The sequence below is a fragment of the Condylura cristata genome, unplaced genomic scaffold (genome assembly GCF_000260355.1).
Source record: "Condylura cristata isolate star-nosed mole 26May11 unplaced genomic scaffold, ConCri1.0 scaffold00006, whole genome shotgun sequence".
Classification (NCBI taxonomy): domain Eukaryota; kingdom Metazoa; phylum Chordata; class Mammalia; order Eulipotyphla; family Talpidae; genus Condylura; species Condylura cristata.
The window spans coordinates 23,604,045-23,622,068 of record NW_004567107.1 but is presented as its reverse complement, the minus strand read 5'-3'; the positions used below and the strand labels follow the sequence as shown (position 1 = coordinate 23,622,068).

Here is an 18,024-nt window from a genome sequence, read left to right as displayed (position 1 = left end):
AGCAGCCAGGCCGCCGCGCTCGAGGGTCACCCCTATGGGCTGCCGATGGCCAAGAGGGCGCCCGCCCTGGCCTTCCCGCCGCTGGGCCTCACGGCCTCCCCCACCGCGCCCAGCCTGTTGGGCGAGAGCCCCAGCCTGCCATCGCCCCCCAACAGGAGCTCGTCGTCCGGCGAGGGCACGTGCGCCGTGTGCGGGGACAACGCCGCCTGCCAGCATTACGGCGTACGCACCTGCGAGGGCTGCAAGGGCTTCTTCAAGGTGAGCGCACGCCGCCCCCTGGCGCCCCCTCCCTCTGGGCCAGCTCCTTTGCTGACACTCCACAACATCCAAATGAGTCCGTTCGAGTTTGACAGGTGTCATCGGTATGCCCTCTGTGCCTGCCGTCTTTCCCAGCATCTCCACATCCATTTTCTCAAGAAGCTTTAATTTGAGGTTCAGTACAAAAAGACCCCCGAGATGAACTCGAAGGGTCTGTGAACCCAACTTCAGCATTACTTTATGAGCATTTTTCTTCAACAGATTCTCTAAAGGATCTGTGACCTCAACCATGCAGAAACCTCGCTGCATTCCTCTGTGGATCAAGGCTGTGTGCCAGACCCAGGGCATCTCAAGCAACCCTAAGAGCTAGGACACTAGAATCAAACAGACAGAAAAACCTGAGACTGAATTCTGGCCACTACTGGCTATGTTTGTTAACATTATCTCCCAGGTACATAGTAATTATCCTTGTTTGATAGGCAAGGAAATGGAGACACATCCAGAGAATGAGAAGGAGAGAGAATAACAGCTCACACACATGAAACCGCATAGCACACACCCTTGCACAGCTCTGCAACTGCAGAATAGACAGGAACAATTGGCTAGACAGTTTGGGAAGGATTCCGCCAAAGAAGATAGACACTGGAGTCTGGAGGTCACCAATCTACTCCCCTCTGTTCCACACATAGTGCCAGGTTGTCATTATCTTACAGGCCCAGAGAGTTTTGCTATGTGTGGGTCTTTAGTCTCCCCCAGATTTTATCCTTATGGAATTGAAACCTAAGCGAAGGCTTGTACAGCCTGTGCACTGTGATTCAGCAGCACATGGGCCAGTCCAGCTGGTTTCTCCTGACTCTTGAGCCAATGCTCAGATTTCTAACATTTCAGAGGAATGTTACTACTCTCCCTTTTCTGTTAATTCTCCAACTTCTCCACTTAATTCTGTGTTACCCAACCCAGTTCTTTGCTGCAAGCATTTACAAGCCCATAAACGCTGTTCCCCCCAAAATTACTCCCTATCCTCCAATGGTGGGCAGGATGGAGAGGGGAAGCTGGGTGCTGATTGGGTAACTGGGACTTGGGAGGCCAATAAGATCTATCTAGAAGCACGCTGGCTTTAGAGTCATAGCAATCAAATAGGAGTATTTGAGCTGTCACTAACCAATTATATGACATTGGGTATGACATGTCTTTCCAGGCTACAGTTTCCATATTAGTTGAATAAAATTCAGAAAAGGGCATTATTAAATAAGGTAACATATGTATGAAAGCAATTCATAATCTTTAAAGAACCATAACACATCAATTCATTATTGTCAACTACAAAATATTTGTAAAAATGCACATGTTTGTGGGTTGATCTACATCCCAACAAACAACAGTTATTTTTGATCTAGGGAGAGGATTCATGTGATTAATTAAATTCTTCAGATAAATGAGAATATTCTTGTGGAAAGACTGTGCAATATCTTAAATGTCAAACACATATAGAAGGTTGTGATGTTTCAAGTGTAGAACTCGTGGTTTAGCAATTTTTTCCCCTTTTAACTACTCAAACTTTATAAGGGCTACTTTCAAATAACTGAGTTCCCTGAGCAGATTTGATTTTTACAGCATCTTAGTGGAAATACTGAAGGGCAATGAAATGGGAGGCCAAAAGGGGGGAAAGAAGAAAAACAATTAAGAAAAACTACCAGTAACCCACAAATATAATCACCCCCTGAATACTAGAGTGCTAATACATATCCCTAGCCTAGGAATGTCAATTAAATGTTTCCCAACAGCTTCACTTTTCTGTAGCAATCCCCTGAAAACAAATCTATACCTGAACGGGTGGGGGTAGGATGAGGAAGAACCACCCCACAGATCTGTTAATTAAGGGAACGGGAGCAGGTTTTACCCAGTGGCTTTCTACCATTAAATTGAATTCTTTAAAAATGTGACATGAAGTGCAGTTAATGATGGGAATTCAGTGATTGAACTGTAACGATCTCTCCCTGTCTTTAAACTGTTCACAAATGTAGGAAAGGTTTCAGGTTATTGGGAAAATGTACACCTGAGGCAAAATGCCACTGGTACTCACGTTGGCACATAGCACTGAGGTTGATGGCAAAAAAAATAGTTTTAGAAATTATTGCATGTTCAAGGAAGAAGAGCTTCATTTAGGAAACACATATTTCCCACCCTTACAAACTGCTAAGAATTTAAATGCTGGAAATTCAGAAGTATGTTGGTATTTTGAAAATTTGAATTTTTAACTAGAAGCACCTTACTAAAGCAAGAGGAATATATTTGGCTTTGTTATTTTTTAAGGTATTATGTAAGCAGTTTAGAAACTATCTTCTAAAATGAAATTGAAAGGCAACAGGGTGAAAACTTGTACATGTGGGTGGAGGGTTGCTGAAAGAGTACAAGTAAATCTAGAATTTTGGACACAAAATACATCACCAATCCCAAATTACCTGGATTTCTTACCATGTAATTTGTCAAATAAATTCCAACCTAATGCTTTGTTGGAGTTTTTTAGGTTCAGGTTATTTCTGAGTGATTTCACCATAAGTAGTAAAAACACAGCCATTTGCACAAATGCTTTTAATTTTAAAAAATAAAGCACTTTAAAATTTTGGAGCATAAAATATGCATGGTTATTTCTCCATGTGTCATTTTAAAGTTATATGTGATTCTGAAGAATACATTATCTTATATCCAAGCCCAAGTTTTATGATGAGTCTTTTGTAATAAGGCTATTTTGATGTCTATGTCTATATTCATTTATGAAATAACTTAATAATGTGAATTTTCATTGAAAATAATGGCTCTCATATTTCTTTCATTCATTTTTTTTTCTTGGCTACAAGAGTGATTTTTAGTATTCAATTTTAATACTTGCATTCCAAAAAAAAAAAAAAATGGCCAGGTTACCAACCCAAATATATTCCGTTAGTTATAAAATAAGGTACACAGGCAGGTTGAGAGTTTCTTGCATTAAAACATTATTTTCTATGTGCTTTAATTAGACAAGTCATGATTTTTGCTTTTGATGATTTTGTCTCTATTGGGGAACAAAGCCAGCTACTATAATATTTGACTTACAATAGTGATAGTCAACAAAGTACATCCCAGATAATTTTGATTTTATTTTAATAAGGTCAGCAATAATCAGGGGAGTAGAACAAGTAGAAAATTGTTCCCAAAGGGATATTAAAAGTGGAGATAATCTAATTCTCCAAGGTATGATATGTTGACCTGGTAATTTCAGATATGATTTTATCATTCAGACTTGGATGTCTCCTGAGACTTGCTTCAGAACAATCCGAGATGATTTTCATTGTCAGCAGCTAACACTAATAAAATTGTTTTTCCTGCAGGCTAGCGTGTTAGGAAATTAAATTTATCTAATTATACGAATTGCACTGTCGCTTTTCACATTGTAATTAAAATACATCTTGTCAGGTCCTACCTCTTTCCAGAAACTACTAGTTGACTATCTCTGTATTGTATTTTCTCAGAGAACAGTGCAGAAAAATGCAAAATATGTTTGCCTGGCAAATAAAAACTGCCCCGTGGACAAGAGGCGCCGAAACCGATGTCAGTACTGTCGATTCCAGAAATGTCTCAGTGTTGGAATGGTTAAAGAAGGTATGGATATAATGCTTTTGATTCAGCTCACTCATACATATTCTCAGCTATCACTGAAAAATGTTAATATTTATGTTGGGGTGGTGTATTTTCCTAGTTTCCCTTTCCTTCCAACCTGTTATTTTAAAATAGCTGAGGACTACTTATTCTAATTTCTCAAATCAATAGAGAGCTTGTGTACATACATCTTTGTTCTATTTAAGAAGGAGACTGTTAGAGCTAATTCATTATCAAACGTAAGAATAGGATGGCTTTTATGCTGCTTGTTTCAACTCTTATTAAATCATTGTGTGAACTTATTCCAAACTTACTACTACTTTTAAAAGGTTGGTCTCATTCATGATTGTTCAACTGTAGTTGTTTTGATTTCTTTCTGTCATTTATGACTATTCATGGATATCTTTGAAGACATTTTTTTCCCTTTCTTTTCACCATCAGTTGTCCGTACAGATAGTCTGAAAGGGAGGAGAGGTCGGCTGCCTTCCAAACCAAAGAGCCCATTACAGCAGGACGCTTCTCAGCCCTCCCCGCCTTCTCCTCCGGTCTGTATGATGAATGCCCTTGTCCGAGCTTTAACAGATTCAACGCCCAGAGATCTTGATTATTCCAGAGTAAGTTTTGTGATGTCCTGCTTTCCAATGAATACTCATAATCTATATTTTGATACTTGTAATAAGAGTGGGTTGAATGATTTTGTGCCTGACACTGTGCTAAGCTGGTTTCATACCTTTTCTATAATTCTTACTTCATTTAGCAATCCCAGTGCATCCATTGCATCAAATAATGTTTGCTTTATTGACTCTCTAAATGCCTTAAAAAATGATGCTGACAGAGCTGCAGCTGTCATACCATTGTTGCAGGATTCCTGGTGGTTGTGCCAATGAAAATCTGCACAGGTGAATGATAATTTGTAGATTTCTTTCACGGTTCACACGAAGTAACTACTGGTTTTTTCATATTGTGATCAAACCATGTGGGTGAGCCTCAAGATATCCTTAAGTAGTTCATCCAATTGCATGGGCATTGATTGACCTGCTGTTTATTTAGAGGGATTAGACCACTGATGGAGAGGAACAAGCCTTAACCTTGACATTAGGAGGTGTCAGGAGGACAGGAATAGAACGGTGCTGCTGCTGCTTCCTGCCTGTGTCATCTGGCTCCCACTCCTGGCTTTCTCATCCCTACAGTGGAGATGATTACAATATTTAACCTCAGAGGGATGTTTTGAACATCAGTCACACAGGAATGGTGTCTGTGAAAATGTTTTGAAAACCATAAATGATTACTGGTGGTGTTGTTTAAGTCAACCAAAAAATATCAACATTTTAATTTCATATGGGGTATTGTAAAATATCAGTTTGAATTTTCAATATTCCCAGAAATTATGATAACACAAAGGCAGCATGATAAAGTATTTTCTGAGCAAATGTATAAACATTACTATCAGGCAGTTTACAAAAAAAAAAAGAACACTTCGAAAAGTAAACTTCTAGTAAGACAGGGTCACACAAAGCAAAAAAGGAAGGAAAAAGGATCACAATTATTGAGCAATTTTTTCATAATGGATATTGTGATAGATTGTCTCATTTAATCATTTAAATAACCATGAAATGCAAGGATAGTTACTTCCACTCATAGCTTTCTTAAAAACCATAGAAACACATGCTGCATAGCCCAAGAACACCCAGTTGGGTGATCTGGCTTGGCAGTTACTACCACATTGCCCTCCCAAGGTCTAATCAATATTTCAAACTTCTGGTTGAATGGCTGGCAGAGTATGAACCTATCTTCGATGTGCTCTCCCTTAAGTTGCAATGTTGACAGAAATGAAAGGGTGATTGATACACCACTGTGATCCTCATTCCCTTGCCCCACCCTCATTACAGACTGTGAAGCCTCCTCTCAACACCTGATCATAGGACTTGATAGAAGGGTGGTAGATCCTTAACACCAAAGGTTGAGGACTCTTATTCTGATTATAAGTAGCATCTCTTTACGGAAGTCAAGTTTCAAATAATAGTCTGAAAGAATAATGCTGTGGTTAAAGATTTAGACTTTGGAACCAGGCAGGCTAGATTAAAATCCCAACACCATCGTTTAGGAAGTAGGTGACTTTGAGCAACTCATTATACCTTGTAATGCCTCAGTTTCCTACAGTGAAGCAATAATAGTATCGGATTGTGAAAATTGAAACAAGATAATACTTGTTACAGATTTTGTCCAGTTCTGTCTGTGTTTTCTCCTTGACCAAGCCATTTTGATTCTACCATTTGTTGAGTTCTAATGAGCACAAACAGTACCGATGTCAGGTGCCATATTACAATATCACTCAGGTAGATATTATCATTTCTAACTCACAGATGAGGAAATTACAACTGGAAAAGGTTAAAGGACTGAGTCACCCAGGTTCGTGCAGCTAATATGTATCAAATATAGAATTAGAAGTCAAGTGGATTGGATCCCTAAATCTATGCTCCTAAATACCAAGGTTCACAGCTTCTCCAGTTTCACTGAGAGGAGATGCAAGAAATGTATTTAGAAATAAATATTGCTCCTTTCTGAAGCAACTCTGACCTCCCCTTTACACAATCTGCCTGAACTAAAGAAGCGTCTATGCACTGCCGATGCTGCCACACAGCGCAGAATCTGATATTGTTCCAATGCATGTGAAGCTGCAATTAATGGTCAGTCCAGAGAATTTAAACCCAAAAGTGATTTTTTGGCCCCAAATTATCCAATTATTGGGCTACATGGCCTAATTAGTCATTCAGTGACAAAGCCGCCCTAGCACTTTGAGTTGTCCCAGCTGGGAACTGTCTCCACACTGAAAAATCAATCCAGCGTGTTTGCTTGCCTCTGTACTGTTCAGTGTGTTAGACTGGAGTCATCATCCTCATCAACAAACATTTATCCAATTTAATTGTTAGCTTTGTCCAAAATAGCAGATGGAGCGTGCCAGAGTCTGGGTCACATTGATGCTACCTTCGGGGCCTGGCTCAATTTTGTAAAGTGTATTTATTTTATTGCACTGTTTTTGAATCAGGGTTGAACCTCATAGTTTGGATTTTCCTCCTTTTAGATAGCTTTACAAAATTATCAAAATTGGACCCAAATCAATTAAATTAAAAGACTTTTAAAAAAATACAGAGTTCTCATCAAAAACTTGGATGAAGACATAGAAAGCATGCTGATCACATTTGCAGATGACAGAAAGCTGGGAGGGATCGCTAATATGATGGATGTCAGTATCAACATTCAGAGTGATTTCGACAGGTTGGAACAGGATGGGCTGAAATCATCATGAAGAAAGTTAACAAAAATAAATGTGAATCTCAGCATTTAGATTTCAAAAAATGGGAGAACCTTGGCCTGTCAGTAGTTCATGTTAAGAGTTTATTCTATACACAGGCAATATAATGCAGCAAGGTGTTACGTGTGCTGGGAAGGAGGGATGCTAAATGGCCTTGACTGTGAGAGTAGAAGTATGAGGCCAGAACCAAGCTGGCGAGGATCCCCTTAACTCTGTCCCATCAGACCACCCTTCTAGTTCCAAGTTGGGATTTAACAGGGTTTTAGATCCACTGTTTCTAGAAACATGTAAGAAGTAGTTAGAGAAAATGGAATTATGTGGACAGGACATGAGAAGGTTTGGAATTTGGTCACTCTTTTGCCTTGATGCAAAGAAGACTGCTGTTCCTAAGAGCATTTCTTGAGGGAGAAGGAGGGGCCCTTGCAGCTTACTCTAAGGACAAGGACAAATGAGATCTTAGTTACAGGGACTGCTATGGGAGCATGAGCTCACCAACATTAAAAGTAACTAAGGAGAACAAGTAACAGAACTTTAAGAGAAGAGATTATTTTGGATGATATTCATTTCTTTCCAGCCCTAAGTTTTTATGATTCTGGCATTTACCTTATTGTCCCCAAATGCAAGTGATTTTATACACACACGCACAAGAATATGTGTTGTGATTTGTCATTTAACAAAATTGAACTTGCTTAGTTCACTAAAAAAATTAGCATGAAATGAATTTATCAAGTGCTTCATTTGAGTTAGGCACCATCACATATGTTCTTACATAATCATTTAAGCCCCAGCTTTAGGTTGTATAATTTATGGCTTCAGTAATTTCCTTAGAATGTCATTCACTGAAATTCAATGCTCATAATATCTGCTCCTTAAAGTTTCATATATTTACAATTCATAGAATTAGAGGTGACCTTGAGAGCATCCCATTCAACCTTCATATTTTTAGAGGAGTAAATAAAGACTACACAGGTTAAGTGGCAGAACACTGACCTTACACATTACTCAAGTTAAAGTGTTCCAATTCCACCAGACTGCCACTTCTATTTATTCAGTTTACTTGATTTTTAAAAAATAGACGCTTTATTAGATAATATATAGCCACAGTTTTTTAAAAGGCATATGATTTAGAAGTGGCTAAATGAAAAATGAAAGTCTCACCTACATTTTTCTTGCCTAATGTCACTCCTTTGTGATAACCAATGTAAACTTTAGTGTATATCCATGGCTTACTATATTTTAATTAGAATTTTCCCTGTCACATTTGAGCCAAATAGCTCTCTTGACCAAAACGATATATGAAAGGTACTAATTGCCCCAAGTGAATCAGGGATACAGAGAAATGAGAAAATGTTTTCCAGACAGGTATGTTCTAATCTTTTGTACTGTAGGTGCCGATAAGATAGTAAGTCAATGGTTTTCCCCACTTGTGGAAAAGGGAGATGGAGGAGTTGTGTTCCAAGTCACAGAGGGAATGAATGTTTTAAAGGCCAGCAAGACAGCTCCCTGCTCTTGAAGCGTTCCTGGCGCTAGGACCTTCTCTTTTCCTTTGGGCCAAACTTCCCTCCTTCAAAAGTGAGCTCAGATCACTATATATCAGTACAGTCAAAACTTGTCATATTTGATTTGTTTCTCCTCGAAATGTTGCTATTCTCTGCCTCACAGTTGCTTTTAATTTAGCAATACAAGTATATATAGATACAAGGCTTGGCTTCATAGCTTGCATAATTACCGATGAGAAAATATATTTAACATCCTCATTAATTGGTCATTTCAAGTATTTTTCAGCAAAATAGAATGTTTTCTGGCAATTGGTGTCACTTAGCATAGTAACAATACAGGAAATTCTGCTCAGATAAAAGCAGGCATCAGCAAATAGCATCTAAATATGTCAACATGAGAGCCCGAGAAATGTAAGACAAGTAGAATACAAAGCAAACAGCGTGAAGCTCCTGCAAAGAGCAGTCTCATGGGACTCCCCAGAAGACCCTCACATTGCCACCAATTCACTAGGTGATTTCAGACCAGTTCCTGCCCTCCTGTGGACCTCAGTTTCCCACAGTGAGGAGGTTAGACCAAGTGCACTCCAGTAATCTTGTGCAACCTTCTCAACCCCTGACCCTCAGTCTGTTGTACCTGCTAGGATTCCACTAGGGGTACAGTCAGCATTTCCCAAAGTGTGGTACCCAGACTCCCAGCCCTACTGGAGCAGAGCTAGAGTGTGTGTTGAGGTGGGGGAGCAGTGTGGTGGAGAGGGGGGGTAACAGGCAGGAATCTACACTTAATAAGTCCATTGGATGATTCTTTGGCAAAATCAGGTATGAATACTGTCAATATAATTTAGTTTTATTTTGAATGACCTATTTGCCAGCTTTTGGGGGGAGGTGCTGAGAAGGCATGAACAAGAGAAAAGTGAATTTTCCATAAATTAGTTAATTTAGCAAATATTTGTTAAAAAGCCCCTGGGTATCAGGCACTGTTCTAGAGAACATTGTTGTCAAGAAGTTCCTCCATCACTGAGCTTACGTGCCAGTGAAGGAAAGATCAAGGAAATAAGTAACTAAATAAAGGGATGCCGCAGATAGGAGAGGAAGGTTTTTTAAGCTTTGTTGCTTATTATTTGAAAAAGAAGAAATGTAGAGGAAAACAGATTAATTGCTATTATTTAAAGTTCTATGTTAAAGAACAAAGTTAAGCTACTATGTTTATATAATTTTATGGCTCATAGAATGATCACATTCAATATATATAAAGAAATTAGACCCAGGAAAAAGTAACATGGGAGGGATAAAATATTATAAGGCTATATTACAAATTTAACTTGGACTAAGGTGAGATAAAGTAAATAGGTTTCACATTATAAAGGCATTGTGTTGCTAATTTTGGAGGGGTTGGTATTGACAAAGGATCTCACTTAATCCCACTTAAAAATTTTATTTTAGACCTAGGCCATTTCTGAAGTCTGACTTGTATAATAGTGTTGATGCCATATGAAATATGCAGACTCATTTTACTTTAAACATCTATCATTATCGGCATCTCTAGATTCTTATTCTAGGTGCTTTGGAGAAATCTCCTCTAGATACCAGCTGTCAGTAAATGTAATACTGTGTCTTTGGCTGGTTGTAAAGCCAGATTTTTAATGAATCAATTTCCATATAGGTTAGAATAAAAATAGCACATACAGGAAAAGGGATTCATTTTTAAAGTCTTTCTCTGGCCAATTGGAATCAATAAACAAATATCTCTAGATTTTCTTTGGTTAAACCCTAGATCTCCTCTGTCCAGAAACAGAGTTCGGCTAGAAGAATGTAGAAGCCAAACTGGGGCCCAGTTCTTCCAACTGCTGGTCCAGAATTCCTTAAGTGAAGGTTTATAAACTGTAAGGGCAGGCAGAAAAAGAATCAAAAATATTTTCTGCTGTTTCTTTAAATGTTATATTCTGTAGAGGGGATACTTGGTTGTCTTTCCCCCCCAGTGTTATATGCTAATCTTCGGGCCACACCCAACTTACTGGTTCCTCAGGTTGAATGCAGTTTGATTCCAGAATTCTAGAATGTGGACCAGAATCACTGTAGGTGAAACCTAGGACGTCTGGCTGGAATCTGACACACAAGGTCTGCTAGATTTTCCCCTTGCTGGAGCAATCAGAGAAAATTTTGTATGTAGTATAGACAGGGACCACATTTTCCTGTGTGCAGGATGCATGAAATATAACCCAGCAGGGGCCGAGGTCTGCAGAGAGCTCCAGGTGAACACTAAGCACTCTGGAGGATTCTGAACAAATACTAGAAGCAGCGATTGTTGAGTTGTAAGCCATGGTATCAGGGAAATTAGTGATGAAGGAAAATATTAGGCTCCATTCCAAGGCCTATAGTCCTTTTCTCTCCAATTAAGACACTGTTACAAAAGAAAATAATGCTGAATCAGTGTTAAATTCTAGGCAATTTCATCATAACTGACGTTATTAGTAACATTCAGAATCATCAAATGCAATAGCCATAACATGGAACATTCTCCAGGATAGGCCACACCTGGGATCATAAATCACACCTTAATAAATTAAAGTGTTTGTTGTCAGACCACAATGAAACTAAACTTTCAGCAAGAGCCAGTGAACTTGGCTAGTCCAGTGGCTTCAGAGGCAGACGCAGACACAGAGAGGTTAAGTGACTTCTCTAGGGTTGCATAGTAAGTCACTGCCAGAACCCAGAGGAGGACCCCATGACCTGCTGCCTGATCCAACATATTTTCTCTATTCCATGTTACCACCCACTGCTAATTTCCTGTGTAGTGCTACCAGCTTTTAAAAAATGGTTCACCCTCAATTTCATCCTGCCCTTAAAGAGCAAGTGCAGTTAGAGTTATCAAAGAGAATGTAAAAAAATAATAACATAAAATTCCTTTTTTCCCACTCTCCTTTAGTGGCTAGTATAGGTGCAGAAGGGCATTAAGAGGTGTCTACGCACAGGATACTGCCACCATCCTGGAATTAACATCCTTGGGAAAGAGGACTGCTTCCTTCTCCTGCACGTGGCTCCCATGGTCCATTACATCATAGAATATACAGAGAATCCCAGCCTTCAAGGGGGTGATTGGGAATAGAGGAGCCAGGGTTCTGAACTGGACTTGATGTGATAAGATTCTAGAATGTCAGGGCTGCAAACAGGAAACCTTCTGGTTCAACCCCTTCCCTCTTTTTATAAATATGGAATCTAAGGGACAGTGTGTTACAGACACACTCAGTATCATCAATGCTCTCATTTGTTAAAAGTGCTCTGTGTGTTGGATGCTTCACAAGTGGTCTCACATTTCATTATGACATGTTGAGGAAAGTATTATCCCCCTTTTACAAAGGAGCAAACTGAGGTTCAGAAAAGTGAAGTAATTTATCGCAGAAAACTAAGTAAGTGGGACAGCTGCATTATTTCACAGGTTAGGGACCTGGACAAACACAGGGTTAGGGTTGCTAGTGTCCTTGGAGGTGTTTCTTTTGTCCGTTCATGATGCCTCTTGGGAAAGCACAAAGTGTGGGGGGTGGGCAGGGAATAGGTCCAATCAAAACAGCACCTCATTTCCTTGGGCATAATTAAGTAGGGTTCCCCAATTAAGCAACTGGCTTTTCAACTGGCTGTTTTTCCTCCAGCTTTTAGGCACAGTGGCGAAACAAGGAACTCCCCTGACTATTCGTTCATGGAACAAGATTCAGGCATGATTTATTGAAGTACCATTATGTGACAGTCACTGTGCTGTTGACATAAATGTAGCCCAGTGAATACATGTCTGAAGGCCTCCAGTTAGAGTCCAACATAACAATGCTTTAAACATGGATGACCAGGTAGTAATGACATATTCACAGCCAGATTAGGCCTTGAAATCACTGGGCCATGTGTAGCTCTTGGTTCTACCACAGCTAACTATATAACTTGGGAAAATCTCTTTGCTTCGCTGATCCTTGGATTTCTCATCTATAAAATAAGTTGAAGGTACATATTTACATAAGAATTTCTACAGCTCTCTTAAGTGCCTGCATTGCTATCTCTTGTCTTGCCATATCAAGACAGTTAACTCCCTTGAGTTACTAATCTCTAGGTATAGGGTGAAGCCCAAGATTTTTATTTCTAGTACACTCCCAAGTTGTGCTGCTGTTGCTGTCCAGGGAGCACATTTGGAGGACCATGGATTAATTAAGCATCTGTTTGGAGACAGCTGTTCTGTCCAGTGGAATCAGTAGACACTTAGACATACATTGTGTGATGATTGCTGCCCTTTGGAATCACCTGGGGAGCTTTTAAAATTCCTGATGACTGGTCCCATCCCAGGCCAGTTAAGTTAGCATCATTGTGGATATGACCCCGACATGAGTGTTGTTTAAAGCTCTCTAGGTAATTGCAGTCAAGGTTGAAAACTACTGCATTTAATGAAATGTCAGCAAATTTCTATTAAATGGTGACAAAATTCACTCTATTTATTATATCATATCACAGGGTCACTGTGAGAAGCAGGTGAGACTATGAGTGCAAAGGGGCTTTGATAAACCATGGGACCTAAGAGTATGGATGGAGGCATTGGAAAAGCCAATTTGCAAATGATGTCATTAACCAGTTGAACTGAGCTAACTCTGCCATCTGTGGTTTGCCTTTTAGTACTGTCCCACTGACCAGGCCGCTGCAGGCACAGATGCTGAGCACGTACAACAGTTCTACAACCTTCTGACAGCCTCCATTGATGTATCCAGAAGCTGGGCAGAAAAGATTCCTGGATTTACTGATCTCCCTAAAGAAGATCAGACATTACTAATAGAATCAGCCTTTTTGGAGCTGTTTGTTCTTAGACTTTCCATCAGGTAATTCCTTTTATCTTCCTCAGTTTACTCCTTCCTTTAAAAAACATTCAAAACCTACTGTGTTTGTAACTCAACCAAAGGTGAAAAGTTTGCTCGAGAAGGGAATAAGAAGTACTGTTAGACATTGAATTGCACAGTGGGGAGAGCTCTGACCCAGCATCCAGGCTCCTGGGCTCTTTCAGGTCCAACAGGGACTTGCTGTAAGACCCTGCACAGATTACTTGCCTCTCCAGACATTCTGTTTCCTTCTTTGTAAATGAAGAGCTTGGGTTTAATGGTTAAAGGATCCCCTTGCAGCTCCAACCTTCTGATTCTAGGAAGATCCTCAAGATGAAGGAGGTCATAGGAGCAAGTAATTGTTTTAAACATCACATTTACCTCACTGGTTTCTATTTAACAAGTTACTGTTCTAATATACTGGATGGGCCTCTAGAGACTTCCCACAGCATCGTAAACTCTAGCATTTACTAGAAGAGGATAGCTTCTGAAGTAGATTTGGTTCAACTTATTGTGTTCAGTGACACCAAAAGAGAGGTGGCGATTTTTCAGAAAGTTAGTACCTGGAATTTAAAATTGTCTCAGAGTCAATATGTCGTTTTTTTTTTTTGTTTTTTTTTTTTAATTTATATTTTGTGAGGTAATGCTAGTTTACATCATTGTTAGTATTTTGGAAGTATGGGATTCCCTCTGGTGCTGTGACCACACCACAAAGCACCACCATTCCACCACCACAGTCCATTGTGCTCACTCTCCACTTTGTTCTCATCCCTACCCCTGGTTGCCTCAGTTCTGTAGTCAGTTTTCAAGGATTAATTTTTAAGTGTGACTTACTAGTCCTTTGTTGGGTTTCTCTATATTCCACATATAAGTGATACCATTCCATATTGGGATATGTGTCTTTTTCCTCATTTTGCTTAGTATATAATCCCTTCCAGCCCTATCCATGTTGCTACAAATGACATGCATTTATCCTTTTTGATCACTAAGTAGTATTCCACCATGTATACAGACAACAACTTCTTGATCCACTCATCTGTTCAGGGGCATTTAGGTTGTTTCCATAGCTTGGCTATTGTAAATAGTGCTGCAATGACCATGGAAGTGCAGTTTACTTTATTAGTGTTTTTGTGGTTTTAGGGCAGGCAGCTACCGAGGAGTGGACTTGCGGGTCTCATATGGCAGGTCCATTTTTAATCTTTTTTTAAAAAATATTTATTTATTTATTCATACAGAACTGGGGTACAGGCCAGAGATGCAGAGGGTGAGAGGATTCACAGTGGGGAGCAGAACAGGCAGATCGACGAAGTACACTGCTGAGGGGAGCAGCGGGCGGGTCAGGAGAGGTCTGCCAGCCATGTGGATCTCCTCTGGGGGAGGCAGGGATCGAACTCATGCGGAATTGGCTTAAGCTTCTGAGTGCAGTGCTTTAACCTGCACTGCACCAGGGAGGACCCCATTTTTTTTTAAAGATTTATTTATTTATTCATACAGTACGGGGGTACAGGCCAGAGATGCGGAGGGTGAGAAGATTCACCAGAGAGATAGAGTGGGGAGCAGAACAGGCAGATTGATGAAGTACACTGCCTAGGGGAGCAGCAGGCGGGTCAGGAGAGGGCTGCCACGCCATGTGGATCACCTCCCAGGCAGGCGGGAATCGAACTCATGCTGAAGTGGCTTAAGCTTCTTAGTGCTGTGCTTTAACCCGCTGCGCCATCAGGGAGGGCCCAAGGGAGGACCCCATTTTTAATCTTTTGAGAAACTTTCATGCTCTTTTCTATAGGGGCTGGGGGAGTCTACAATATGTAGTGTTTTCAAATTCCATTGTCCTTGCCTCCTTGTAGTTGTATACTTATAGGACATGGTACCAACATTTCCCCAGAATTTCTATAGGAAAGACCATTATCTTTCCCCCTCTTTCCTTTCTTCCCTTCCACCCTTGTCAGTTTCATACTGTGTTACCAGAAGCTCACTTAAAGTGCAGATTCCTGTGCCTCATTCCCAAGTATTCTGGTTTAGTGCTACCTTGGAGGAAGTCCAGGAACCTGCATCTCTAATTCATGCTCCAGTGATTCTGATGCTGGTGCTCTGAGGTCCAGGTTTTAAACTCTGACAGTGAATCATCTGCTGTGTGTGCCTCTCTGGAGCATCTGCAGGAGACACATAGATGGAATCACAGCAAAGTCCGTAATTTTCATAATCTGCACCAATCTAGTGTACATAGAAATTGAGTCAGCGATGTGACTGTCATCTGCTAAGCAGGCAACAAACAGTTAAGTAGGGAATAAGCTCCACATGGGCATACACTATACACACCACATCCACTGAGTTTTTCCAGTGGCTAGCTCTGGCTTATGTTTGATGCTCAGAAATACTTGCGAAAGGAATGAATGAATAAAGCTATTCTCCAAGAGCAGTTAAAGAGATATTAACTTGTTCATAGACCCAGAGAGGTAGATAACTGTGGCAAGAGATTTGAAAATTAAAGGAAAAGTTAAAATCAAAGTAAGGATGACAGAGAATCGAAATTGGTCACATCTAATCTTCACTGAGCTCCTCTTACGAACCAGCCACTGTGCATGGGCTTTTAAAGCCTTTATTTAAGTCCCATTACAATCTTAACAATTAGAATTCCTGTCGGAAGGTGAGGAGAAGGCAGCTCAGAGAGAGTAAAGGTGTGTTTGTGGCCCCACAGCCAAAAGCTGATGTCCAAGTAGAAGTTCCAGGGTAGCTTTCATGAGAGAAGAAGAGGGTGACTATGGATGTAACCATATGACCTATTGGGGCACATTTACAAATCACCCTCTATAGCCCTACTGTGAAGAAAGACAGTAAAACAAAATAAAGATTCCTTTTATTTTATGCTCTTTCTGAGTTTGTGACTGACTTCTGGTGCTTGCAGGTACTCCGTGTGCTTAAGAGTCTGCACAATGGAATTGTAGTGTTTAGCCTCAGGCCTTCTTGGGTTTTGACATTTAAGAAAATGAAGGACAGGCAATGTTCAAGGAGCACGGAAGGGCAAGGTGCACAGAGAGGGTGTGCCCTGGTCTCCAGATGCCTGCTCTGTCTTGTACTGTCCCTGCCACAGAGAAGTGAGCTGGCAACTGACTCTAGCAATGAGAGCAGCTTCTGAGCCGATACTGAGGAAGTCAGCACAGACAGTGGTGGTGTGGACCAGGACCACAAATGGGGGTATCTGGGAAGGTTTCACAGCCCCACACTGGGCTCTGAAGGCTGCCCCATGACAGTCTGGGGTTCTGGGTATTAGGGTGTTACCCACTTGGAAAGACCTGCTTGATTTGTTTCTTCACCCCGCCCTCCACGGCTTGGTCTTACAGGTCGAACACTGCTGAAGATAAGTTTGTGTTCTGCAATGGACTTGTCCTGCATCGACTTCAGTGCCTTCGTGGATTTGGAGAGTGGCTCGACTCCATTAAAGACTTTTCCTTAAGTTTGCAGAGCCTGAATCTTGATATCCAAGCCTTAGCATGCCTGTCAGCACTGAGCATGATCACAGGTAAGCAACACCTTGCTGTTACCCTAGGCAACCGTGCCCTTTCCCTCCTTTCCTGTGTCAAGGTGGATTCTGGCCTTGGCTTTCACATACCCCAGGTTAGGAAAATGCCGCTTTTCGGAAACCTGCTAAGTAAAATCTAGCTTAAACAAAAAGACATCTCTGTAACATGTCCTATTGAGTTATCGTTGTCAACAGAACCAGTATATGAAAATCTATTTTTCCATAGGGCCTCTGATGACATTTAGAACAGCTGCTTCAGGGTTATTTATAGAGGAGAATTGAAAAAAGATTACCTTAACCAGCCTGAACCTGTAAGGTAGAGGAATGTGTCTTCCCCTCTCACCAGTCCTTAGCTAGTGAACCTCTAGAGTAAAGCCAAAGAATGGCATGCACACCTTTGGCAGGCTGAGAAAAATGGGTATTTATAAAAAGAAAACAGGGTTTGACTCAATAACTCTCAATTAAGAACCAAAAGCATAAAATAAAATACTGCCAGTAGCAGTAAACCTTTCTCCCCTTAGAAGTCTCCCCTTTCTATCTTTTGGGAGAAAACTGATCCCAAGGCAAAATGAGAGAGAGAAATAAAAACAAAGGCCTAGCGGGTAAGAGAGAATACCATCCCCTGTGGCTGCCTTTGAGCCCAGCTCCCTTCGCCCCTTCACCCTTCAGTCTCCTGTTTGATCTTGTCCTTCTCAGACTAGGGCCTGGTGAGGCAGTGACTAGCGAGCTGGTAGTGGTTCCAGAAGAGGGTAGCCAGACATGGGACTTACCTCCCATCCTTTTCATCAGGCCCAAGCACAGGCTGTTGGACTGGGAGTAGTGTTCAGATGTGATACCCTCCTGGGTATAGAAAACATGCTTTTCAGGCAGTGGTGAGCTTCACAGCAGAGAAAATGCATCCTTTGGCTCAGATGGGCCCTTCTTCTAGTGCATCAGAAATGTATATTGTTTGTATGCACC

At 40.7% G+C, this 18,024-nt stretch overlaps 1 protein-coding gene across 1 annotated transcript in view; it reads left to right on the top strand.

Moving 5' to 3' along the window:
- Positions 1-18,024, top strand: part of NR4A3 (nuclear receptor subfamily 4, group A, member 3) — a 29,462-nt gene that overhangs the window by 781 nt on the left and 10,657 nt on the right. Inside the window, exons 2-6 of the mRNA XM_012721240.1 lie at positions 3-258; positions 3,768-3,897; positions 4,336-4,508; positions 13,351-13,550; positions 16,886-17,064. Of these exons, the coding sequence (XP_012576694.1) occupies positions 3-258; positions 3,768-3,897; positions 4,336-4,508; positions 13,351-13,550; positions 16,886-17,064 (938 nt within the window). The remainder of the gene's footprint in view (positions 1-2; positions 259-3,767; positions 3,898-4,335; positions 4,509-13,350; positions 13,551-16,885; positions 17,065-18,024) is intronic.